Below are 26,893 nucleotides of genomic sequence, written 5' to 3' on the forward strand. Positions count from 1 at the left end.
CCATTGACTGATAACACCACTGGCTTGGGATAGACAAGACCCAGATTCCCAGTCAAGATAGAAATTGGAAATGGTTCAGGGTTTAGAACTGACACTTCAGCCCCACCATTCAGTTGAAATTGAAGTATTGTTGATTACCCTTAAATACCCACTCTCAGCAGCAGCATTTATTGAGTGCCACTAAGCACAGAAAACTGGACTCAGCACTTGGAAGAACTGTGGAAATTATTGTCTTTGCCTTTGAGGAACTCACTGTGTAGGTCAAGAGCTCGAAGCAGAAGAAACTTTTCTGCCATTAGTCGATGGTGTTTATTGAGCCTTTAGTGTGTGTAGAGTCCTGTACTAAGTGCATGGGAAATGATGATGATAATAACTATGGTTTTTTCTAAGTACTTCATATGTTCCAAGCACTGGGATAGATACAAGGTAATCAGGTTGGACACAGACCCTGTCACACATGGGGCTCACAGTCTTAATCCCCCTTTTCCAAATGAGGGAACTGAGGCACAGAGAAGTTAAGTGACTTGCCCAAGGTCACACTTCAGACAAGTGGCAGAGCCGGGATTAGAACCCACATCCTCTGACTCTCAAGCCCATGCTCTTTCACTAAACCACGCTGTTTCTCAAGTACAGTAGAAGTGGTAGGTACAATTCTATGCTGACCTCAAGCACCTTATGGTCTACTAAGTGCTTGAGAGAATACAACAGAGTTAGCACATACTATCCCTCCCCTCAAGAACTTTAGACTACTGTTGTTTTTTGTTGTTTTTTTGTTTAATGGTATTTAACTGCTTACTATGTGCCAGGCACTGTACAAATACAAGCTAATCAGGTTGGACACAGTCCATGTCCCACATGGGACTCAGAGTGTCATTACCATTTTACAGATGAAGTAACAGGCACAGAAAAGTTAAGTGGCTTCCCCAAGGTCACACAGCAGACAAGCGGCAGAGCCAGGATTAGAACTCACCTACTGTGTGCAGAGAACCACACTAAGTGTTTGGGAGAGAGCAACAGAATTGGTAAAAAATGATCCCTGCCCTCAAGGAATATATAGTCTAGTAGAATCTGTAATAAAGTGGTATTTTAGTGCTTTCTAGGTGCCAAGCACTGAACTAAGCATTGGGATAAATTCAAGATAATGAGGTTGGACACAATCCCTGACCCTCATCAGGATTACAGTCTAAGTAGGAGGGAGAACAGATATTTAATCCCCGTTTTACAGATAAGGAGACTGAAGTACCACAGGTGGCAGAGCCAGGATTAGAACCCAGATCCTCTGACTCCCAGGCCTGGGCTCATTCTACTAGGCCTTGCTGCTCCCCTGAAGCCACCTCCTTTACAGCCTTTGAATAACATGTGTTGGTAAGGATTTCTCTTTCCATTTTTCTCGATGCACGCAGTCGGATCAGGAGGAAGATGCCGAACTCAAGGCCCAGGTAGAGATTGGGAAAGCGCTTCTGTTGTACGAGATAGTGTGTCTGGGGATGTGCGATCCTCCCAGCATGCCAGGAGCCCGGGGATACTGTCAGTAACGCAAACGAGAGTGGCGTCCATTTGTCTTTGGCGGTCATGCCCCTTACCTTTCCCTTTTCTTCTCCCCTTTTTTCAGAATAGTCTGATTAAGCGAATAAAGGGTGAAAATGTGTATGTCAAACATAGTAATCTTATGTTAGAGGTTGGTATTGGTATATACCGATGCTTGTTCGTGTGTGTTCCTTTCTTATTGGTAGACTTGTGCACCCTCCCTGTGATGCATGTGATGTGTTCTCCCACTTGCTCACCGATGAGTTGATCTTTCTCACTGGCTGTGACCTTATCTACTCTTGTCGTAGAACTAGATGGCTCTCTTAATATGTGTGTGTGTGTGTGTTTGAATTCTCCTGGATTGTTTGTGATTAATACATTTACAGTCTACCTCGTCAGCCTACTTTAATTTTGATGTTCACTGTAACTTTTTTTTTCCATTTCTCTGGAACTCTTCCGTTTTCACCGGAGTGTTGTGGCCGTGTGCCTTGAGCCCCGATTTCCCTCCCTCCCCCCACCCTCGGTGCTACTTGGTTGTTTTATTTACTAACCGGATCGTCCTTCTAACAGGCAGGAGGAGGGAAGGAGACCGAGGTACCCCATGTTTGTGCCCTGTTCCTTTGCTTCCTCCACGCAGGAGCTAGAGAAGAACCAGGAGGACCTGATGAAGCATCAGACCAATATAAGCGAGCTGAAACGCACCTTCTTAGAAACCTCCACGGACACCGCTGTCACTAACGAGTGGGAGAAGAGACTTTCTACATCTCCCGTGCGACTTGCCGCCAGACAGGAGGACGCGCCCATGATTGAGCCACTTGTGCCTGAGGAGGTCAGTGATGTCCAGATGTACAGCTGGAAGTGGCTCCTGCTGATTGCCTCGGGCCCTCCAGCCAGATCGTGGGGAGGAATAAGATTTGAGAAGGGGTGCGGCATTGGTTTATAGAATTGGGCTCACCTGAAGTAGTATGGACAAGGAGCGTGTCTGCCAATTCTTTCATCTTGGATTTTCCCAAGCGCTAAATACAATGCTCTGCGTATAGTAAACGCTCAGTACATTCGACTGATTGGTAGTAATCCATAGAGCAGTCAGTGGTTTTTATTGAGCACTTCCCCTGTGCAGAGCGCTGTATTCAGCACTTACACACAAAAAGTGCTCAATAAGTATGATTGACTTGGGAGAGTACAAAAGAGTAAATAATAATAATGATAGTACCTGTGGTACTTGGTAAGTACTTATTAGATGCCAAGCACTGTACTAAGCATTGGGTGTAGGTAGAAGATGTAATCTGGTCAAACACATTCCACATCCTGGGCTCACAGTCTAAATAAGAGGACGTAATCCCCTCTTTACAAGTGAGGAAACTGAGGTGTGGGGAAGTTAAAGTGACTTGCCCAGGGTCCCACAGCAGACAAATGGCAAAGCCAGGGAAAGGCTCTAGGTCCTCCCACTCCCACTCCCATGCCCATACTCTTTCTACTAGGCCACACTACTTCCCAGCATTGACAAGATCACTGCCTTCAAGGATCTTATAATGTATCAGTCAAGCTTCAGTGGTATTTACTGAGTGTTTACTTTGTGCAGAGCACTCTGCTAAGCTCTTCAGAGGAATGTGATACAACAGTATTGGTGACACATTCCCTTCCCACCAAGTAGTCAGAGTAATAATAATAGTGAATGTGTTATTTGTTAAGCGCTTACTATGTACCAGGCAATGCACTAAACATTGGGGTGGATACAAGCAAATTGCGTAGGATATAGTTTCTGTCCCATGTGGGACTCACAGTCTCCAATCCCATTTTACCAATGAGGTGACTAAGGCACAGAGAAGTTAACTGACTTGCCCAAAGGCCGCACAGCAGACAAGTGGCAGAGCCGGGATTGGTACCCTTGACCTTCTGACTCCCAGGCCTGTGCTGTATCCACTATACCATGCTCCTCCCCTCAGTAGTATTTATTGAAATCCCACTTGGAGCAATGCATCATACTAAGCCTACAGCCATTACAGAACTAATAAATGATGGATTCCCTGCTGTCAAGGAGTTTATACTCCAGTTGCATGGATTGAAGTGCACAGGACCACAAAGTTGACTTTTGAAGAAAAATATTCCTTTTAAGGTGATGGCATGGTAATGTTGACCCAACTGATCGCACTGAGGCATTTCTCCTACAACACTGTAGTTGTCTTCCTGCACACCCCCGCCCAGCAATTGCACCATTTCCTAGTGGAAAGATCACATTCCTAGGAGGCTGAAGGACCAGGTTTCTATTCCCAATTCTGCTACTGGTCTGCTGTGTGACCTTGGGCAAGTCACTGAACTTCTCTGGGCCTCAGTAACCTCATATGTAAAAGATGGATCAAGACTGTGAGCTCCATGCGGGACAGGGACTGTGTCCAACCTGACAACCCCGTATCTAGCCCAGCACTTAGTACAGTACCTGGCACATAGTAAGGACTTAACCAACGCCATTTTTTAAAAATGGGTTGAAAGCAGTTGTGCTCTCCCTTTCAGAGAGTAGGACTTGTCCCTGGGGTCGAGGTGACCTGCAACAAAGCTGGATCAGTGCAGGGTGCAGCAAGGACTGAGAGATCTTTTCTCCCAGCCTCTGCCAATTTGCCACTCCAAAATAAAACCAGAATAAAATATGGTTTGATTGTTGCTAAAAGACTTCTCTCCTCTTTTCACTACCCACTGTGACAGAGTCAGTTAGAAAACAGTTGATTGCCAACTTTGACAATCAAGGTTTATCAGAGAATCTCCCCACTGGAATGGAGGGATAATCGCCTTTCCCTCAGCCCTATGCAATTCTGGCGGAACTGAGACAGCTTTCCTGTGATTATATATTTAATATTCATTCATTTGTTAAATCGTATTTATTGAGCACTTACTGTGTGCAGAACACTATACTAAGCACTTGGATAGTACAATACAGCAATAAAGAGAAACAGTTCCTGCCACAATGGGCTCACAGTTCAATAACACAGGCTTTTGTTAAAGAGTACTTGTATAACAATACTATGAGAATTTATAGCAACAAACGTCAGTTATGGTGCTGTAATTGAATCATTTACCCCCTAATCCATTAATTCCCATTGAATCAGTGTTTTTTCCAACAGATTTCCCCATAATATGAGGGTCTTCAAGAGGTATAGTATAAATTGTGACAGAGATCATTAGTACCTCTCAGGACACCAATTTGCACTGCCTAAAATCAGTTTTCAGTAAACAATGAATTTGAAATACTTGCCATTGATTCCCTTTGCCACATTAATGGAGACTGATGGAGACTGATCAGGATTTCCGCTGGAGCCATGAAGAATTTATAACAACAAATGCCAGTTATTGTGCTATAATTGAACCATTTATCCCCTAATCCGCTAATTCCCATTGAATCTGTGTATTATCTAACATGATTTTCCATAAAATGAATGTCTTCAGGTGTTGTAGTGTAACTGTAACAGAGATCATTAGTACCTCCCAAGGAACCAATTTACGCTGTTCTAGTAAACAGTGAATTTGAAATACTTGCCATTGGTTCCCTTTGCCACGTTAATGGAGACTGATCAGGGTATCTGCCAGGGTCATGGCAGAGCCCAGTTGGGTTATAACCAAATCACAGCCTCATTATGGTAAATAGGTTCTTCTATGCTTCCACTACATATTATTCTATTTACAAAGTGTAAACCCACTTTATAACAGAAATTCCTGTGTCCCACTGTGTTGCAAAGAAATGACTGTGATCAGTCAGTGGCATTTATTGAGCACTTACTGTGTGCAGAGCACTATACTAAACGCTTGGGAGAATTCATTACTGCGTCAGTGTGGAGCAGGGGTGGCCACTGTGTGGCCCACTTGACTAGAGTATGGTCCATTTGGGATCGTTAAGCAATTTTTTTTAATCTAATTTTTATCTAAATTTGCTAACACACAAGAACCATTAAACCAGTAAGGCCAAGTCAGGATTTAGATGTTCCCTGATTCAATACAGTTCGCCTGTTAAATTCCGATATCTCATTAGTGGGTCAGAATTGCTCAAAGGTTTGTACTAAGCTGGTAACTGCCCACTTTTGTAATATAAAGGGTGATCAATCTTGTTTTTAAATATTTTAATTATGGCTAAAAATCCATACTTTTGATTGGATAATGAACTATAGGTCCCCGTTGTTCTCAATAAAAAAAAATTCAGGCGACCTCACTACCTTTTGGCTTCCCTGGTCAGTTGGCCCACTGTTGAAGGAACCTTGGATGTCCCTAGTGTAGGGTAAAATAATCAGGAAATTGAAATTAATCAAAAGACAGTGCAGCATAGAAGTATTTTGGTTTTTCTGTCTGCTGTCATCCAAAGTATAGAAAAGACTGAAGAAGATTTTGGCAAAGCTTGGAGGAATTGTCTGTAAATGCATGAGATTCATGTGGATCATTTAATTCTTAAATGGTGTTTGAGGTAGTTTCTGGGTCTTTAGAGGTCTGGGAGAACCGTTTAGAGCTTGTCTCTAATTCCAAAAGAAAGCCAAACTCCTCTCCTCAGGAGCCCAGCCCAACTCTCCTTATCATTTTCACAGATGTAGATTGAGGTGCAGTCTTTAAACCTACCACTTCTGACTGTGAGAATGTGTCTGTACTTGAGTACAGTCCCAAAATCAAACCCACAAAATTACAGAGCACGATATGCCAAGGAATTTGAAATCCAATTTGTTCATTTTTCTGTGATGGGGAAGGTTTTGTGGAGAAGTTTAATGTCCCATAAATTTCCCAGGTCCCCAGTAGGAATTAAAAATGGTGGATGAGCTCTCCCGTTTGATAGCTCCCTTGAAAGTGCATATTCTCACCCGCCCATTGATTGGTTGATCAATCAATCCATCATGTTTATCACAACTAATTACTGCCCTGTAAGAACTATACTAAGCGCTTGGGAGAGTACAATAAAACAAGATGGCTCTACCCACTTGTCTGCTATGTGAACTTGGGCAAGTCACTTCACTTCTATGTGCCTCAGTTACCTCATCTGTAAAATGGGAGTAAGACTGTGAGCCCCAAGTGGGACAATCTGATTAGCTAGTATCTACCCCATTGCTTCGTACAGTGCCTGGCACATAGTAACCCCTAACAGATACCATAAAAAAAAAAAAAGAATTTGTAGAAACATTCCCTACCCACACTGGATATTTTTTTCTTCCTGGGATTAGGGTGTTTATCAGGCAGGGACAGCACATATCTGGAAACCACTTCAAACAGCCTTTTATCAATAGACACTTGATACTATTTCACATGGAACATTTTTTCTCTTAGTGCTTCTGTGTTTTAACCACTTCCCAAGGGAAAGTTAAGGATAGTGTATTCAATTTGCTTTGTGTAAAATTGATCAAATGTGAACCGGTAAACCCGTAATGCATTGTCTGTTAGAAGTGGAAGACTTAGGGGAAGGAGTGATGAGATATGATGAGAAGTAAGAGGGTCTACTTCCCAATTTGTCTCCAAGAATGAATTAGCTGCGAGAGGGGCTTCTTCCATCCCTGTGAATCGGTGGCAGTGCCATTTAGAGACAGTCAGGCATCATCCTGATATGGTGAGATGACATTATCTCGCTGAATAGAATAGACTCTTTCTAATTATTTTCATATAAACCTTAATAAAATCCAAAGGGCTTATAAATCAGAGCTGTTTTCAACCGTCAAAACTATTGATTGATATGCCCTCTGCTCTTGGACTTTTTAAAAGTGAGGTCATTTTTTCCCTCCATCCCTAAGCAAACAGAAGGCATTAGTCTGCAGTCTAAGAGCTGAGAGAATTTCATTTTTTAGGGTGAAACCAGTTTTCCAGTGCCCTCCCATGTTGGCCCATTTAGCTTCCCTTTAAATATGACAGTTGAATTCACTGAGCACTTACCGTGTGCAGAGCACTGTACTAAGTGCTTGGGATACTATAACAAACAAATTCCCTGACCTCAATGATCTCATAATCTAGAGGATGATCTTATTAATTAATGTCTAATTATCCTAGTCTGTTCAATTGGAAGAGTCTTTCGGAGCCTCTAAAAATAGGCAATGGATAAACACGCAGGAAGAAACTCACGTGGGAAGAAACTTTTTTTTCCCCATGGTACTTACTATGTGCCAGGGACTATACTGAGTGCTGGAATAGATAGAAGCCAATCATGTAGGACACAGTCCATGTCCCACATGGGGCTCACGTTATTAATCCCTGTTGTGTAGATAAGGGAACTGAGACACGGAGCAGTTAACTGACATATCTGTAGTCACTCAGCAGACAAGTGGTGTTGCTGAGATTAGAACCTAGATCATTTTGACTCCCAGGCTTGTGCTCAATCCACCAGGCCACACTTTTCCTCTTGGCCACAGAGTAGTTATGTGATCTCAGTCAATCCCTTTGACGGCATCTGGAGATGGAGCATTTCAGGAACAGAAGCACTCTTGCTTTTTAATCAATCAATGGTATTTATTGAGCATTTACTATTTGAAGAGCCCTGTATAAAGTGCTAGTTCATTGTGGGCAGGGATCAGGTCCTTTGATTCTGTTATATTGTACTTTGCCAAGTGCTTGATACAGTGCTCCTCACACAATATTCATTTAGTAAATATGATTGATAGATTTAATAGCTCTCAGCAGGAGCTTACAGTATGCGACCCTCAGGGATGTTTTGGTTGTATCTCCTGCAACTGAATCTTCATGAGCTCCATGCATTTGCACTAAACCTGTGGATTTATGAGCAACTTCAGGATTGGTAGGGGTGAGGGTTTTGTTGTGGAGAACATTTAGAACCTTAGTTTTTTTCAGCAGGCACATTCAGGAATGCCTGGTTTCATGGTGGCATTGGAAAGGTTGGATTTTTCCCACTTGACCTCCATGAATTTCCAACTACTAGAGAAACAAGGAGAAATGCTCCCACACAACTGCCAATTTCTGTTTTGAAATCTAGCTCTTCCTGCCCCTCCAATATTTACCTGTGCATACTTGGGTAGTACCTGTTGACGGTGGATTCGGTGACAACAAAAGCCCATTCCTTCCCCTTTCTCTTTGGTTTGATCAGTTTAGTATAGGGAAACAGACATTTTTGGTCCACCTTCTGTGTAGTCATTTGATTCAACCGAGTACCTTCTATTTGGACTCAAACAGTATAACAAAGGACAACTTTTTCTGTTGCAAATATTGCTGGAACTTTTCAGCTACACATGGTGAACTTCACTGTCAGTGGTGTCTTCAAATACAAAAGATAACTCTGTATCTATAAATTTAGGCTGTGCTGTTACTGGGTATCATCCTCTTTCCTGGGATTTAAAAAGAATACAGTTCAAAGTGCTATGTGGCTGCAAATCTACATCAGATTATTTTATTTTATGGTATTTGTTAAGCACTTACTATGTGCCAGGCACTGTACTAAGCACTGGGATAGATACAAACTATTCAGGTCGAGGACACAGTCCGTGTCCAAAATGGGCCTTCTGGTCTTTATCCCCATTTTACATATGAGGAAACTGAGGCACAGAGAAGTTAAGTGTCTTGCTCCAGGGTCACACAGTAAAAAAGGGGTGGAGCCTGCTGATTTTCAGACCTGTGCTCTATGCACTGGGCCACACTGCTTCTCAGACTCCATGTGATTTGCCTTCTTTTCTACTATTAAATCCCAAAGTGGAGTGAAATGGGAAAGCTATTTTCAAGCAGACTGAAAACTACCATGCATCTTCGTGTTTGTTTTCAGTATTTGTTAAATGCCTGCTGAGTTGAGGGCATTGTACCAGAGTTCAGGGAGGCCTTACAAAGGAGGGAAAACAGACCATCTCTACCCTTAGGGAGCTCACAATATCTTTCTCTAAGGTTTCTGTGTTGATCTGGAAATTAACACTTGATACTTGTGGTCCAGGCAGCGAAGAACTTAGATTACCAAAATGGTTATTTTCACCGTGTCATCGAAGACCATATTAGCCTTGTATGCCCAGGTTTTTATTTTTGTGAAAGCTTTTTGGACAGTGAAAGAACATTTAAATTCCTCTTCTTTTAGAACAATTGGCCAGGCTGTACATAATGTGTTAGGGGCAATGGTTACTTTTGAAGTAGTTGAGAAGATCACCTCTCATTCTTTCCCTCCAAAGTGTTCCCCCTTGAATTTCTTGCACCTTTAATTGCTACTTCTGCAGTTCTTGCTGGGCAATCATAAAGCGCAAAAGGAAAAACAGTGCCTAGTGTTTGAAATGTCAAGTCGCTATTTACCAATCTTGTTGATATTCCCATCGATTGAAACAAAATCATAATTAAAGAGGAAATTATAAGTATTATTACTCCAGAGGATTCCAGGTGATTTTTTCCCAACCTGTTTCATTCTGTATGGGTCCTCAAATTAATGGTATGGAAAAAATCTGTATAGTAGATGAGAGTTTATAGCACAGTATAAGAATCATTTTCTAACTTTCCTTTTTGGACACTGTCTAATTCCCCCTCTCCAACCCATTCCTCCTTTATTCAAACAGACCAAAGGAAAAAAAAAAGATATATGAAAAACTTATAATTTTGCAGTGGGGAAATAATACATTCGTTGAGTCTCTTGTGGAAAAAAAGGTCTTTTCCAAATGAAATCACATAGGCAAACACCAGCCTCATCAATGTAGAATTTAGTTTTCATTTTCCATTCCATTCTATAGCTAAAATGCCAAAAAAGCAGGTAAGTGTAACTTTTTGGCTAAGTCCCTGGAGCAGGAAGTAAGTCTTTCTCTAAACACAGTGTGGCTACCAAATTTTGCCTCCTGTAGTTTCTTTCACAGTTGTAATCCACCCTTAGTAGATGGTTCAGCTGTGTGTGTCTGTGTTTCTGACATCCTGGGCCTGCCTTTGCAGAATAATGATTTTAATTGAAACTTCTGTGTAGATGATCCATTGCAGTCATCGTAATGTCTTTCCTTAATAGTGTTGCGTTAATTCAGTCGGGCTTGATTGATGGCGGAAGCTCTCAGTTCTTATTGGTTTTTCCATTACCCAAGGTTGCTAGTGAAGTGGCGTCTGGTTACTGCTCGTCAAATCATTTCCCAGAAAACTGCCCAAGCAACCCCTAGAGGTTATTCCTGATGTATTTGATTAAAACCAGGACTGTTGTTTAGATAAATGCCACTCAATTCCCGAGTGGATGGGGCTTCAAACTAAGCAATGGGCTATTTGAAAGGGATCTACGATAATGTATTTTAAAATCGAGCCCCTATCGTAATAATAATAATTATGGAACTTGTTAAGCGCTTACTATGTGCCAAGCCCTGTTATAAGCGCTGGGGTAGATACAAACAAATCGAGTTGGCCACAGTCCCTGTCCCATAAGGGTTTACAGTCTTAATCCCCATTTTACAGAGGAAGGAACTGAGGCCCAGAGAAGTGAAGTAATAATAATAATTATGGTATTTGTTAAGCGCTTACTAAGTGTTGAGCACGTTCTAAGCGTTGGGGTAGATATAGGGTCATCAGATTGTCCTACGTAGGCCTCACATTTTTTAATCCCCATTTTTACAGATGAGGTAACTAAGGCAAAGAGAAGTGATTTGCCCAAGGTCACAGCAGACAGGTGGAGGAGTTGGGATTAGAACCCATGACCTCTGACTACCAAACCTGTGCTTTTTCCACTAAGCCTCACTACTTCTTATGTAACTTGCCCATGTACATGCCAAGTAACTTGCCCATGGTCACACAGCAGACACGTGGCAGAGCTGGGGTTAGAACCCAGGTCTTTCTGACTCCCAGGCCCGGTCTCTATCCACTAAGCCATGCTGCTCCAAAGGGCCTACAGCTTCTGGCTTAAGCCTCTTCCCTGCTGGGTCAGGCCCTCCTCAGGATATCAGTGGCACTCACACAACTCCCTGCAACTGCAAGCCCCTCAGTCTCAACCTCCTGCCTTCTGCTGGAACTTCAGGAGAATTTCAATCAATCACTCATATTTATGGAGCTCTTACTCCTTGCAGAGCACTGTACTAAGCGCTTGGGAAAATACAGTATTACACTATAACAGCCACATTCCTCATGTGTAAAATGGGGATTAAGGCTGTGCGCCCCGTGTGGCACAGGGATTGTCCAACCTGATTACCTTAGTGCTTGGAACAGTGCTTGGCACATAGTAAGTGTTTATCAAATACCCTAATAATAATATTCCTTATCCACAGTCGGCATACAGTCTAGAAGGATATTAATATAAATAAATTATAGTTATGTTCATAAGTGCTGTGGAGCTGAGGGTAGTGGGGATAGGGAGGTGAATAAAGGGAGCAAATCGGGGCAACACAGAAGGGACTGGGAGCAAAGGAAATGAGGGCTTAGGCCAGAGGCAACATGTGGACAAGAGGTTGGTGATGAGATGGATGGTTGAAAAGATGTAGCAACCCTCCATTAAACAAAAAAGTTCTTGTTTCAAGTCGTCCTAGCCCTTTGGAAAATGGAGACTCTAAGAAAATGGAGACTCTAACAAAACCCATAAGCAGAATATTTAAATAAAATACATGACCTGAATTCACTCCATAAAGGCAAATAAATGCAGCTGCGGTACTTTAGTACCTTTGCTATATATTGAAACATTTGCTCATCTTTGAGGGAAAATTTACCCAGACATGCTAGCTTGTTCAAAAAAAATCCCACTGAAAGGTGTTTTTTCAAAGTATTTTCATAATCATGTCAGCCAAATGCCAAGACATGCAAGTAATATGCAATTTTGAGTTGCAAAATAATCTGATATTAATCCTAAAATCAAATCCTCCCTCCCATACTTTACTGCCGGGCATGTTTGAAATGAGGCTTTTTAAAAATCTCTAGTGATAACATCTAAAAGGAAGTGTTTGTATGCAATTCCTAATTTTTTTCTAAGCAGAGTTTTCAACTGGAATGCTAAAATAATTTAAGATACTGTATATTTATATACACATATGCTTATATATATATGTCTGTCTCCTGCTCTAGACTGTAAGCTCGTTAGGGGCAGGGAATGTGTCTGTTATATTGTTGTGTTGAACTTTCCCAAATGCTTAGTATAGTGTCCTGCACACGGTAAGCGCTTAATAAATGTGATTGATAATATTGCTGCCAGCAACATTGTTTGACTGTATATAATTTGTATAGTGATGAAGGTAGTATCTCAAGTCATCATGGTTTTCTTAAAGGATTCATATTTGAGTGCTCCTAAATGAGAAGAGTGTTCAGACCTTCTAATTTAGCCTTTATATTTCAAATATAGGGCGCAGAGGATTGGGTTATTGTAGACAAAATACCCTCTGAGGTAGTTGGTGGTGAATCGAAAAGCATTGTGACTTACAAGGTGATGACCCTAAGCGGTAAAGCCGATGATATCTCAGCTGAAATATTCAAATCCGATGCCCTGGAAATGCAGAGCTTTGATGATTTGACGAGCGAAATGAGATTGAGAGAAGAGATTAAACAGAAGATGTACACTTTAGGCAAGTCCTACGATACCGTGTCCGGAAAAATCGTCACCATGACGGGCAAAGCTAAAGAGGGTGAAAAGACTATTCAGACGTCCTCCCGAGAAGCCCTCCAGAAGTTGGAACGGAGCAGGTACGATTCTGCTAAGACCACTCCGGTCATGGCGGAGTTTGAGATCCTGGAAGTCATCTCTGACGACAAGTCCAAGAGAGGAGCTGAGATCCAGAGCTCGAAAAGGAAATTGTCAGAATCATTGGCCACCATAAAAGAAGCAGAATCTCGGCTGCAGAGCCCAGAAGATGAGAGCGCGAAGAAGGCTCAGAGGCTCGACCGGGATCTGGAGTTCCGTAGCGGGCTGGGCACTGTCCACTTCACCAGGATGGAGCAGACGAAGGATGGCGAGTCCCTGAAAGAGGCAGCCTTCGGGCAGAAAGAGAAGAGCCCATCTGAATGGAGATACTCCCGGGAGCCCTTCACCGTGGCAACTGCCCATTATGTAACTGAGTCGTCTGCCTCCCGAGTCGTGGTAACCAGTGGCCTCGATTTGGGCCACAGTTTAAAGATTAAAGCATGACTTTTGAAGCAATACCCCGCCACCCTAAGTCTTTCCGTTTCTCTTGCTGCTTGGTTTTATGTTGACAGCAGCCAACCCGGCTTATTTTTTTTTCTCATGGTTGAGTCAGTGCTGCAGTTCAGGGCAGGCGTTATAAGGCTTTCGATTTTTCCATTTTATTTAAAGATTCTTCTGTCTGAGATACAGTGTTGCTGCTGTGGCTTGCAATGAAGGAAAAAAAATACCAAAAACAAGGTCGGCTTAATAGTATCCTGATCCTAATAACTCTTTGCTTTGAAAGTACTGCTTATGTTCTCTACAGATCTGGGCTAATTTATTTTCCCATTCTTTTCTGTTACCAACCTCCGACTTTCAATTTCTTTCTTCTTCCCTTTCCCCTTTCTGTCTGCTTAGTTTTGTACATACGTTAACACGTGTGTGTGTGTGTGTGTGTGTATCTGCTTCTGTCTCTCTTGTGTTGACTCTGAATTTCTTTCTTCACTTAGACTAAGCAATCCTCCGGTGAGAAAGTCATGGATGGTTCAGATATCTTCAGTTTAATAGAGTCTGCGAGGAAACCAACAGAATTCATAGGCGGGGTCACTACTTCATCACAGAACTGGGTTCAGGTGGCCATTTGATTCCCTCTATGGATTTGTGGACTGCGGACATTGGCGATACTTTTCTTTTCTTTCTCTGTTTGCACGTTCAAGTGGTTTTGCCTTCCGAGTGGCCCCTGGCTGTTTTGAAAGCAAATGATAGATGCTGTTGTCATACGCCTTTTCATTTACTTTGTTTCCTAAAGAACTCTTTTGCGAGTACAGATGTCATTAAAAAAAAATGGGAATCCTCTTTGGGCCATCAGCAGGGATCATTTTGTGTGTGCATTTTTATTTGGGTGGTTTCTGTTGTTGAGCTTTAAGTAGGCTGTGGATACTGATATGATGCTTCTATTGGAGCTTTTTTTTTAATTGCATTGTCTATTTCCATGGCCATGTCACCACCTGGATTTCCTGGGTGTGAGAAAAGGGGGCCAGGTGTTGTTGGGGCTGATGAGAAAAGCGGGGACTTATCATGTGCTTTCTATATTCACCTCCGGATTTCAACCTTGACGCCAGTATAAAGCGTCCTGATAAACCGAGACTTATTTCATACCTCTGGTTGTAAGCGTCCCTGATTGAGTGATGTCTTCCCCCACAGAGAACGGAAACCACGACGGGGTCCGGTGAAACAAAGATCGAAACAACCCAGCAACACCAGCAGCTGATCGGGGAGAAGGTGGTGCGGGAAACGGTGGTGGTAGAAGAAAGACACATGATGAACGTGCCTGCAAGCGGCGATGCTTCCTCTCTGGTCCTGGATGGTTTGGATGCTACCACCCAGGCTGGCGCTCCTAGCATTGATGGGAAAGAGGGCCCAGTGCCGACTGAGGGGGCTAAAGAGGAGACAAAAAAGGAGGTCGAGAGAGCTGCCCTAAGACCAGAAGAGATCCCTGCCGCTTCTCCTGAGCAAGTGGCAGAGCCGAGTGCGGCAGCCCCGGTTTCTGAAACGTCGGACCAAAGACCTCATTTTGAGGTAACTTGTAGTAATGGTAACGTATCCCTCGTGCACTGGCTACCAACTTTGGTGTCCTCAAAAAGGTTTAATAGGCCCACTTGGGGAAGATCAGTTTGTTTTCTCTTCAGAGTAGTTTTTCTCTCTTCCTCTCATTTCTGTCATGGGGCTCACTGCTGGGTTTTCGGGATTTGTTGACACGTGGCACGTAGGTCGAATATGGTAATTTATGGCTCCGAGAGGTGATGGGCCCTTTCCCTTGTAGTTAATGCAATTGGTGAAAAGGATGGAGTGAGTGATGCAGCCTAAATTTAGAGCATCTGGTGGTCTTTCTTTAAAAACCCCACTCGCCCAAATGTTGAAAGACTTGAAAACACCAGAACCTGCTCCGAGTGATTCTGACTGCTCCTTTGTCCCCCTTTACCTGGATTTCTGAACCACTCTTAGTAAGGGGGGGGAGGGTGTTGCTGAGGCTGTCTCTTGTCCTTCCTCTCTGAGAACTTGACAGAAAGGCTTGAGATGTTACTCCAGAGGAGGTTGTTGCCACCATTATTGAGGCATATGTGTGGTGCTTACTATGTGCCAAGCACAGTGCTAAGTGCTGTGGTTGATATAAAATAATGAGGTCAGACACATATCCTCCCACTTGGAGCTCACGGTCCTTGGGGAGGAAAAGGTACCTTACCCCCATTTTACAGATAAAGAAACTGAGGCCCAGGGAAGTTTACCACCAGGTTGTGCAAGTTGATTCAAATCCAGGTCCTCTGACTTCCAGACCTGTTTCTGAGATGTGGGGTTCAGAGAGGAAGGACAAGATGATGTCTTCAGTGCATCTGGGGTCAGTCATTCCTGTCTTTGCCTGAAGCACTCCCGGAGATCAAACAGCTAATTCGGGATCCTGACGTTGGGAGAGAACATGGGGACATCGTTTTCCCCTCATCCAATGCAGTGCACATTTAATGCCCGCACACTTCCGTTTATTTCCGCTCTAAGTAGAAGTAGCCATAGGTTAACTGCATTAAGTGCTCTAATTTTTTCCTGTTGATTTAGTCGTCCACTCTGAAGACCGAATCCGTCACCTTTGGCAGCGTTTCTTCGGGTGGAGTAAAGCTAGAGATTTCCACCAAGGAAGTGCCAGTAGTTCATACAGAAACAAAAACCATTACGTATGAATCATCGCAGGTAAGAGCTGCAGCAGAGGCCAGCTTTGTGACCCCAAAACTGTGCCTCATCATTCAGTCTTGTTTCTTCTTGGACTGCGGAATGTAGATGGATAGCAAAATCCTAATTGATAATGCAGCCCACGGGACTAATGGTCATTTTTTAAAATTGGCATTTGTTAAGATCTTACTACGTGCTTGGAATTGTTCTAAGCACAGGGGTAGATCCAAGATAATCAGGTTGGACACCGTCCCTGTCCCACATGGGGCTCACAGTCTTAATCCCCATTAAGGTAACTGATGTAACTGAGACCCAGTGAAGTGAAGTGGTTTGTCCAAGGTCACACAGCAGACAAGTGGCAGAGCCAGGATTAGAATCCAGGTCCTTTGATTCCCAGACCCATTGCTCTTTCCACTAGACCCCTCCGCTTCTCTGGATTTTGGATGAGCTCAGTCACTTTAGCTAGGAATGGGTTATATAGAGCTTGAAGAATCATCTCAACCCAGCCAGGTGGGAATTAAGGTAATAGATAAGGGGTATGCAGCAACTAGAATTTTTTTTTTCAAGTCAAACTCAAGTTCTTAGAGGAGTTCAGGCTGTAATCGTCTTGGTTAGGTCCGGCTAGATGGCTAAGATATGCCCCTTGGAATCGGCATAAGAAGGAGGGAAATCTGATAATAACTGTGGTATCTGTTACTGTGTGCCAAGCACTGAGCCAGGCATTGAAGTAGATACACTAGTGTCAAATCAGATAGAGACCGTGTCCCACATGGGGCTCACCGTCTAAAATGGAGGGAGAACAGGTACTTAATCCGCATTTTACAGAAAAGGAAACTGAAGCTCAGGAAAATCAAGTGACTTGCCCATGGTCACCTAGTCCGCAAGGGGTGGAGCTGGGATTAGATTTCAAGTCACCTGACTTCCAGCCCTGCGCTCTTTCCCCTAGGCCACCCTGCAGTCTTAAACTCCTTTGGCCCCCTCTTTTAAGTCTTGCTTCTGTTTGAAAAGTAATAAATCAGGATTTGTTTCAGGACTGTCCCAATTGGCATGTCCAAGTGTTTCAGGTATCGGGCCAATAATTCTGGTGTGGTTTTGCTTCGTCCGGGTTTTTTAGGTTGATTCCAGTGTTGATTCTGAACCAGGAGTATTGATGAGTGCCCAGACTATCACATCAGAAACTACCAGCACTACAACTACCACGCATATCACCAAAGTAAGTTTTAACCCCGGAAAATTGTGGTGGTCTTCCTCTACAAGGGGCCAAGGGGAAGGGTGGTGGCGGATACCATCAACTTTTTCAGGTGACATTAAAGAGTGATCACATAGGGCCTCCCAAGCTAGCTGGCTTTTTCTCAACTCTTAAAGTCCTATATGCCTTTGTTATTGTAGAGAAATTCATTCATTGGTTCATTTATTCAATCATACTAATTGAGCACAGAGTACTGTACTAAGTCCTTGGAAAGTACAGTTCGGCAACAGAGATGATCTCTACCCAACAACGGGCTCATAGTCTAGAAGGAATCTCTCTTAAAACCCTAAAATTTGGCTAGTAAGCTCTATAAAATTGTGGTGGTATTTGTTAGGCGCTTTCTATGTGCCAAGCACTGTACTAAGCACTGGGGTAGATACAGGTTAATCAGGTCCCACATGGGACTCACAGTTTAAGTAGAAAAGAGAACAGGTACTGAATCTTCATTTTGCAGGTGAGGGAACTGAGACACAGAGAAGTTAAGTGACTTGTCCAAGATTACGCAGCAAATGTGCGGCGTGGGCCAGGATTAGAATCCAGGTCCTGACTCCCAATCCCGGGCTCTTTCCAATAGGCCGCACTACTTTCCTGTATAGAACAGCCTTCTTAAAGCTCTGTTTGCCCTTGTTATTGTAAGTGAATATTCATTGAAGTTTTACTGGGCTCTGTGTAGAACAACCACATTGGCTAATTCCTGCCCCCTGGAGCTTACATCCTAAACACTGATACTTTGACAGTTTCATGTCATGATTTAGACTCCTATATCCTGCCCTTACTGCCTTATTGAAATAGTAATAGCACCTAGTGAGAGCTCACCTCCTCTAGGAGACCTTCCCAGACTGAGCCCTCCCTTTCCCTCTGCCCCTCCCCGTTTCCCCTATTCCCTCCCTCTGCTCTACCCCTTTCCTTCCCCACAGCACTTGTGTATTTTTGTATATATTATTTATTTCTCTATTTTATTACTGATGTGTATATATCTATGATTCTATTTATCTTGACGATACTGATGCCTGACGACTTGTTTTGGTATGTTGTCTGTCTCCCCTTTTTAGACTGTGAGCCCGTTGTTGGACAGGGATTGTCTCTGTTGCTGAAGTGTACATTCCAAGTGTTTAGTACAGTGCTCTGCACACCATAAGCACTCAATAAATACAATTGAATATAGTGCTGCCCGCTCCAAACCAGTGCACTGTACTGAGCGTCTGAAAAGTACAAAACAAAGAAGTGACCTGCTAATACAGGAGGCAGACCTAAAAATTCAGTCCTTCATTTTGATTGTACTCTTCCCCAAGTCCTCTCTGAGCAGTAAATCCTCAGTAAATAGTAAATCCTCAGAAATACACCGAACCGGGGATCGCTTCAGATAGCTGCATTTACCAACTGGGATTCTGTCCCTCCCTCAGACTGTGAAAGGAGGCATTTCCGAGACGAGAATCGAGAAGCGGATAGTCATCACGGGAGACGCGGATATCGACCACGACCAGGTAGGCTCGTCTCCTCCGGTAGGCCGGGCCCGAAGGGTTCCTCAGAGACCTCCTGGGCCTGAGAAGGGGGACCCCCCTTCCCGCCCCCCCATCTCCCCGCCATTGATTCCGGCCTGCTCTCACACTCCTGAATGAAGGCGTGTCCACGATTCGGATAGCGTCTTTCAGACCCTAAGCGCTTTTCCTCGCTTGCGAATCGTGAATTGAATCTCCACGTCACCTCTGATGATGCACATTGCCACCCTCCTTTTTGTCTTTGCCCTCCTGTGGTCTCCCGGGGGATAGGCGCTGGCTCAGGCAATTAAAGAGGCCAAAGAGCAGCACCCTGACATGTCAGTGACCAAGGTAGTGGTACACAAAGAGACAGAGATCACCCCAGAAGACGGAGAGGATTGACGGCAGGTAAGAGGCTTGTCCCGCTGTGGCCGAGGCGGGCATGTGGCACAGGGACTCCTCTCCCTCTCCCCCCCGCGCCCACTCCTCGTTCGGCCTTGCCCTTCTCCTCTTGGTTCTCTCACTGGCACCTCCCTTGGTGACTGAGGGCGTGGAGGGTCCGCCCCCGGGGGGGGTTTCTTCATTTCCTGTGGCGGAAGTGGCCCTTGGCTTCTGGACCAGCAATCGCTTGGGCTGCCAGTTAGAGAATTAGAGAGACAGCGGCATCTGCTTGGGTGGGTTTGCTGGCTGCCCTTTCGTTTGCCACGCTTGGACGCACTCCTCTCGTTCCCTACACTGGTGGCACAAAATTCCACCTTCCTTGGGCCCGGGGTGCAATAGCAACATGGCCTAGTGGATAGAGCACTGGCCTGGGAGTCAGAAGGACCTGGGTTCTAATCCCAGTTCTGCCACATGTCTGCCGTGTGGCTTTGGGCAAGTCGCTTCACATCTCTGGGCCTCAGTTCCCTCATCTGTAAAACGGGGATTTAGACTGAGAGCCCCACGAGGGACAGGAACTATGTCCAACCCGATTTGCTTGTATCCAGCCCAGCGCCTACTACAGTGCTTGGCACATTGTAAGTGCTTAACAGATACCACAATTATTATTATGATTGTTGTTGTTGTCATTATCTGAAGGATATGATTCCAAAAGGTGCCCTTTGCATGTGTTTAAAGAATCCTGTGGAAACTTAATACAAAAACCCACTTATCCTTCAAGGACCCAGAAAAGCCTGAATGAAAGATTTCAGTTGAAATTTTTATTTCCCAGCTCGATCAGCTAGTGTTTTCCCGACAGTTTGGCCTCTCGGTTGAGGTATCTTCTGCCTTTTCGATTCGGGTGTTTTAGAGTTGGCATTGAATCTCAGAGTGAGATCACGATTCAGCCCCTTAGCACGCTGAATTTTTCGAAAAGGGCAGTTTTTCTCCCAGCCCAGTGGTGAGCCCCAGCATCAGGGCTTGAGTCCATCTTGTCTGTGCACCAATTGGTCATGCAACTAACCCGCTATGCAAGAGCTCCAAACGCTACCGTCCCTAGGCCGCTTTGAATGCCGAATGCCGATACGTAGCTGCTCGTGCGATCTGTTTCGGTAACAGCTTCTTAACCGGGGGTAAAATAACCTGTAGCGCCGGTATAAGAAATGCGGTGTGATGAGTGACATCTCTTAAAGGGTTCTTGTTTTCTGGCTCCAGAAGAAGGAAATCTAACGAAAATGGGTTTTCAGACCACTTGGATTGAGTTTGGAGGATGGAAACGAGCCTTTTGGTGTGAGTCAGTCACTGGAGCAGCAATGTATGAATTAAGAGAGTGCATATCATCAAACAGTTACTTATACTGGAATGACCCGGTCGTCTTTTTCAGAGATGCAATGCGTAATGAATGGCCTGGGAAAGATTTCTCTGGCAACCTCGATCTGAGCCAAAACGCTCCGCTCTCTTCTCATCATTAACTCCTTAAATCTCTTTCCTGCAGGAATAATTTAGCTGGCACATGAATCCAGTCACGCCCACAGTTAGGAAAAAAACAAACAAAAAACCCTCTGCTGAAAATGGAGCCCCAGGTCCTACCCCGACTGACTCGTATCTTTCCGTGGACAGTTTCAATCCAGAAGAATTGATCTTGGCCGTTCCGTAAAGACACTGCAAAGCGATTTTCCCATACTAAAGCAATCCGATACAGCATCAGTAACCCAATATTGCATGAAGCAACGATTAAAATGACAAAAATGGCATTTTTAATTTTCATCAGACGTCTTAGTTTTCAGCTATACCTGCACGTTCATAACCAACAATATAAACCGTGATCTCATGTAACACATAAACGATCCATGCCTTTCACAGTTCATTATTAAAGTTGGAACAAATTACAATTTGTTAGGTGGCAAACCTTTTGTTTACAGATAAATGAAAATTACCCTAAAATGCTAGAAGCTGTATAGATGCGGTGTATAATGTTTTATCACATAATAGATGTGCCAATAACACAGTTTATTCAGTCAACGACTTGAATCTTGTATTTGTTTCATCCGGTTTTATTACAGTTGCCCCATAACCGATGGGGAATCCCTGATCCTCTGGCGATATTTAGTGCTTACAAAATGTGCTTTGTATCCCTGATTTAGTACCTTATAAAATCACAATGGATTTAGAATTTTCCACTGATTTTCTTTTTCAGTTGTTGACACTGTTCTGTGTTAAATCCAGAAAGTTTTCCAGCCAGTCTTCAGAAGTCACTGAATCTGTAAATTGTGTCATTTTAGGGGGGCACGGGAGGGGGGCAGAACGCCTGTTTTTTCCTTAGTTTACAACATTACAAAGCTTTTACTCTGGAATAACCTTGTTGGTTTATGGGGTTTTTTTATTGATTTTTCCTCCTGTTATTTGAAAAATATGCTTCATTTCAAAATCTGGTTGACATTTACGATTTAGTTCAGAGCCAAGCCTTAAACTGTACAGAACTTCCACTGTAAACGATTTAGTGTTGAGTTCGAACTCTCCATTGACAAGGATGTGTTCTCCGTTCTACTGTCGATTGCATCACAATACATGGTGAATGTATGTTCCTGCATAGCGAAATAAAAGTGATAAAAGCATTCCAATGGGTATCGGTCTGTGTCTAAGAGTCTTGATATTGCAAATGTTCAAAGCAGAGCAGCGTGGCTCAGTGGAAAGAGCACAGGTTTAAGAGTCAGAGGTCATGGGTTCTAATCCCGATTCCGCCACCTGTCAGCTGGGTGACTTTGGGCAAGTCACTTAATTTCTCTGTGCCTCAGTTGCCTCACCTGTAAAATGGGGAGTAAGACTGTGAGCCTCACATGGGATAACCTGATTACCCTGTATCTACCCCAGTGTTTAGAACAGTGCTCGGCACATAGTAAGCGCTTAACAAATACCAACATTATTATTATTATAATTATATCAGACATCATTCATCTGCATGATACCGGTGTCCGGTCTTGCTGCAGACTGAGTAGAAATAATAGTAGTCACATTTGTTAAGTGTTCACTTGGAGTGAGCGATCATATTTACTGAGTGCTTACTGTGTGCAGAACACTCGAGTGGGTTGTTTACACCTTCAGCCTCTGCTTCCTTTCCTCCAGTTCGACCCTGTGCAGTCTGGCTTCTGTTCCCTCCACTTCACGGAAACTGACTTCTCCAAGGTCACCATTTACCTCCTCCTTGCCCAATCTGGATGACTATTCCATCTTTCTTCTAAACTTCTCAGCTGCCTTCGACACTGTGGATCGTCTGTCTAACCTTGCCTTCATTGACAGTCAATCAGTGGTATCTGTTGAGCGCTTACTGTGTGCAAAGCACTGTACTAAGGTCTTGGGAAAGTAAAGTATAACAACAGACGGACACAATCCTGACCGCGATGAGCTCAGTCTAGAGGGGGAGACAGACATTAATAGAAATAAGTAAGTACATTACAGGTTTATACAGATATATACATAAGTGCTGGGGGATGGGAGGGAGGCTGAGTGAAGGAATAAGTAAGAGCAGCGCAGAAGGGAGTGGGAGGAGAGGAGATCTTAGGGAAGTCTTCTTGAAGGAGATGTGCCTTCCGTAAGGCTTTGAAATGAGGGAGAGCAATTATCTGATATGAGGAGGGAGGGCGTTCCAGTCCAGAGGCAGGACATGGGCAAGGGGTCGGCAGCAAGATGGATGAAATTGAGATCCAGGGAGCAGATTGTATTAGAGGAGCGATTGGCAACATGACTATCCTCCCTGTTTCACATGTCCGTAATCTTGACGTTATCTCCGACACTTCTCTCTCATTCAACCCACCTATTCAGTCTCTCACCAAATCCTATCACTTCTTCCTCCAAAACATTTCTGGGGTCCTTTCCCCTCCGATTATCCTGCCGCCATGCCGGTCCAGACACGGGTCATATCTCAACGTGACTACTAAATCGGCCTCCAATTGCTTTGCAAGCCTCATACAGCCTCCTTTCTTCCTGGAACTCCCTCTCCCTTCACATCTGGCAGAAAACTGCCATCTCCATTTTCAAGGCCCTTCTGAAATCACATCTACTCCCTGATTAATCTAATTTCCCTGCTCTGCATCCCTCTGCGAACTGCCACTTCAGTATATCCAGATGACTCAAAACTTTAGGGACTCACCCCACCCATCACCTTCCACACACACCATCACCACCATCTAGCCCATATTTCTTCCTTTATATGCCCTACTTCCTTCCTACCTGTAATTCATTTTTGTGACTGACACCCCCAACTAGATCATAAACTCCTTTGAGGGTGAAGATCGTGTCTACTCATCTCATCATACTCTCCCAAATGCTTAGTATAGCACTCTGCACACAATAAGTGCTCAATAAATGTCATTTGTATTTATCGAGCATTTACTGTGTTCAGAGCACTGTACTGAATGCTGGGAAGAAGACAATATAATAGACACATTGTCTAATTGAGTATTCCTTGCCTAGTTTTCATATTTATATAGTTTGTTATCAGGGTCTTCCTCAAGGGATAAGTTGAAAGGCTATCAAAATGAGGCAATGTCAGGAGGTAGTAAAAAAGTGTGAAATGCCTCTCTTCCTGCTCCGGAGACCAGGCTTTAGGAGTTGGTAGGTTTTTCAATTGAACGAGTAGTCTCTATGAAAAGAGTACTTTAAAATTAATCTCCACCCTCTCGTGGCTCAGAGAAGCAGCATCGCTCAGTAGAAAGAGCCTGGGCTTGGGAGTCAGAGGTCATGGGTTTGAATCCCGGCGCTGCCACTCATCAACTGTGTGACTGTGGACAAGTCACTTAACTTCTCTGTGTCTCAGTGACCTCATCTGTAAAATGGGGATTAACTGTGAGTCTCATGTGGGACAACCTAATTACCCTGTATCTACCCCAGTCCTTACAACAGTGCTCTGCACATAGTAAGCGCTTAACAAATACCAACATTATTATTATTACTCAACCCACCCTTAGCACGTACGTATGTTATCAGAGAAGCAGCATGATGTAGAGGATAGAACATGGGCCTGGGAGTCAGAAGGTCATGGTTTCTAATCCTAGCTCTGCCACTTGTCTGCTGTGTGACCTTGGGCAAGTCACTTAACTTCTCTGTGCCTCAGTTACCTCATCTGTAAAATGGGGATTGAGACTGTGAGCTCCACATGGGACAGGGATTGTTTCCAACCCGATTTGCTTGTATCCACCCCAGTGCTTAGTACAGTGCCTGGTACGTAGTAAGCGCTTAACAAATACCATTATTATCCCATTTCCCAAATCCCATTGTCCTTTTCTGGAATTTGTTTTAATGTCCGTCTCCTCCGGTAGACTGCAAGCTCCTTGTAGGGAGGGATTGGGTCTACCAACTCTGGTTTTGTATTTTACCAAGTGCTTAGTACAGAGCTCTGCACACGGCAAGTGCTCTGCTATGACTGATTACCACTTCTATCATAGCTTCCTCCCCCAAGCATTTGGTACATTGCTCTGCACGCAATAAGCGCTCAGTGAATAGTGTTGATTTAGGTATGGCCCATCAGAGATTCTGGTCTGGTAAATAAGGACCAGAACTTCGACCAATTGTCGGGTTAAAGCAACCTACAGAGATCTATTTGGCTTCTGCTTGTTTCCTCGGTGCACAGAGCAGATGGTCTCTAAACTGGGGTCATTCGTTTGAAAATTAGAGGCCGAACATGTGTGGAGCGAAATCCATCGGCCCCGCGGAAGTTCTAGGGAGAATGGTAGGATCCTAAATTTGAGGGTGGGAAATATGTAAAAATTAAAAAGTGTATTTTAGTGCTTCCACGCTGGGAGGCAGTGTCGCTTAGTGGAAGGAGCACGGGCCTCGGGGTCAGAGGACATGGGTTCTAATCCTGGCTCTGCCACTTGTCTGCTGTGTGACCTTGGGGAAGTCCCTTCACTTCTCTGTGCCTGTTCCCTCATCTGAAAAAAGGGGATTAAGACCGTGAACCCCATGTGGGACAGGGACTATGTCCAACCTGATTAGCTTGTATCTAACCCAGAGCTTAGAACAGTGCTTGGCACGTAGTAAACGCTTAACAGATAAAACACTTATTTCCAGAGAGTCACAACCCTGATCTTAACTTAATGTTCATTTTCCAAAAAAGGGAAGATGTATTCAGAAGAGATTTGTTAAAATTAGGATGGCAGGTTGAGTCTGTCATTCTCTTATACCCTTGGTGGTAATACTTTAGATAGAACTCTGCTGAATACCCTGAATTTTTCTGGCATTTGTTAAGTGCTTACTATGTGCCAGGCACTCTTCTAACTGCTGGGGTGATTCCAAGCATATCGGGTTGGACACAGTCCGTGTCCCACATGGGGCTCACAATCTTAATCCTCATTTTACAGTTTAGGTAACTGAAGCACAGAGAAGTTAAGTGACTTGCCCAAGGTTGCATAGCAGACAAGTGGTGGATCCGGGATTAAAACCTTCTGGTCCCCAGGCCTGTGCTCTAACCACTAGGCCAATGAACAGCGTAAAATGTTTTCTAGGGTAATGTGCCTGGGGTGGAGGGTGGTTTGTGTGTGGTTTTTTTTAGGGGGTCTTCTGATCCTTTTGGATTTATTCAATCATTCACTCAGTCATATTTATTGGCACTTAACTGTGTGCAGAGCACTGAACTAAGCATTTGGGAGAGTGCAGCATAACAAAAAACACCCATTCCCTACCCACAACGAGCCTACAGTCTAGAGAGGATTCAACTGGTTTCCCTGTGAATGTTGAGTTTCGCTGGAACCCATTTTTGCAGTGGGCAATGGAAGAATTACATTTTCATTAAATGAGCTCCAGCTGTGGCACCGACAGAGGAAGCGTGTCTGTTTATTGTTGTACTTTCCCAGGCGTTCAGTACAGTGCTCTGTGCACAGTAAGTGCTCAATAAATATTCATTCAATAATATTTATTGAGCGCTTACTATGTGCAGAGCATTGTACTAAGCGCTTGGAATGTACAAATTGGCAACAGATAGAGACAGTCCCTGCCCTGTGACGGGCTTGCAGTCTAATATGATTGAACGCATGAACAGAGGACAATACGGATCCACATGAGATACCCCCATCTGAAAAGCTTCCTGGGTGGACACCTCTCAAAACGGAATGGAATGGACAGACAGTGGAAGGGCTAATGGCCTACTGAATTTCATCGAGAGCTGGCCGTGCGCTTGGGAGAGTACAGTAGAGCAGAGTTGGTAGCCACGTTCCAGAGTGATTGTTACCTTCTGGGTAATAGGGCTGGGGCTCTCTCAGTGCATTGCAAGTCAAAACCATTCAGGGGCTGGGACTGAGAAAAACAACCCCTCTGGAATGTACTGACACATACAAGACAGCCAAAAGGAGTAAGTAATCTGGCTTCTGCCCCCTTCGCCCCACTGGAGCCACTCTCTAAAAGATCACCAATGACCTCCTTCTTGCCAAATCCAACAGCTCCTACTCCATCCTAATCCTACTTGACCTCTCAGCTGCCTTTGACACCGTGGACCATCTCCTTCTCCTCAAAACATTACCCAACCTTGGCTTCACTGACTCCATC

General features: G+C 44.0%; 1 protein-coding gene across 23 annotated transcripts in view; it reads left to right on the forward strand.

The window, feature by feature from the left end:
- EPB41L3 (erythrocyte membrane protein band 4.1 like 3) overlaps nucleotides 1-21,982 on the forward strand; it is a 177,744-nt gene extending 155,762 nt beyond the window's left edge. For 4 of the 23 annotated variants that reach the window (XM_029064705.2, XM_029064701.2, XM_029064703.2 and 1 more), the window contains 11 exons: nucleotides 1,404-1,439; nucleotides 1,613-1,678; nucleotides 2,165-2,356; nucleotides 12,740-13,471; nucleotides 14,005-14,127; nucleotides 14,699-15,073; nucleotides 16,103-16,234; nucleotides 17,328-17,426; nucleotides 18,866-18,946; nucleotides 19,232-19,348; nucleotides 20,853-21,982. In XM_029064705.2, coding sequence (XP_028920538.1) covers nucleotides 1,404-1,439; nucleotides 1,613-1,678; nucleotides 2,165-2,356; nucleotides 12,740-13,471; nucleotides 14,005-14,127; nucleotides 14,699-15,073; nucleotides 16,103-16,234; nucleotides 17,328-17,426; nucleotides 18,866-18,946; nucleotides 19,232-19,342 — 1,947 coding nt within the window. In that variant the 3' untranslated portion in view covers nucleotides 19,343-19,348; nucleotides 20,853-21,982. The other 19 variants (XM_029064715.2, XM_029064716.2, XM_029064719.2 and 16 more) reach the window with 10 other exon arrangements.
- Nucleotides 21,983-26,893: the final 4,911 nt, after the last annotated feature.

Source organism: Ornithorhynchus anatinus, chromosome 5 (genome assembly GCF_004115215.2).
Source record: "Ornithorhynchus anatinus isolate Pmale09 chromosome 5, mOrnAna1.pri.v4, whole genome shotgun sequence".
NCBI lineage: Eukaryota > Metazoa > Chordata > Mammalia > Monotremata > Ornithorhynchidae > Ornithorhynchus > Ornithorhynchus anatinus.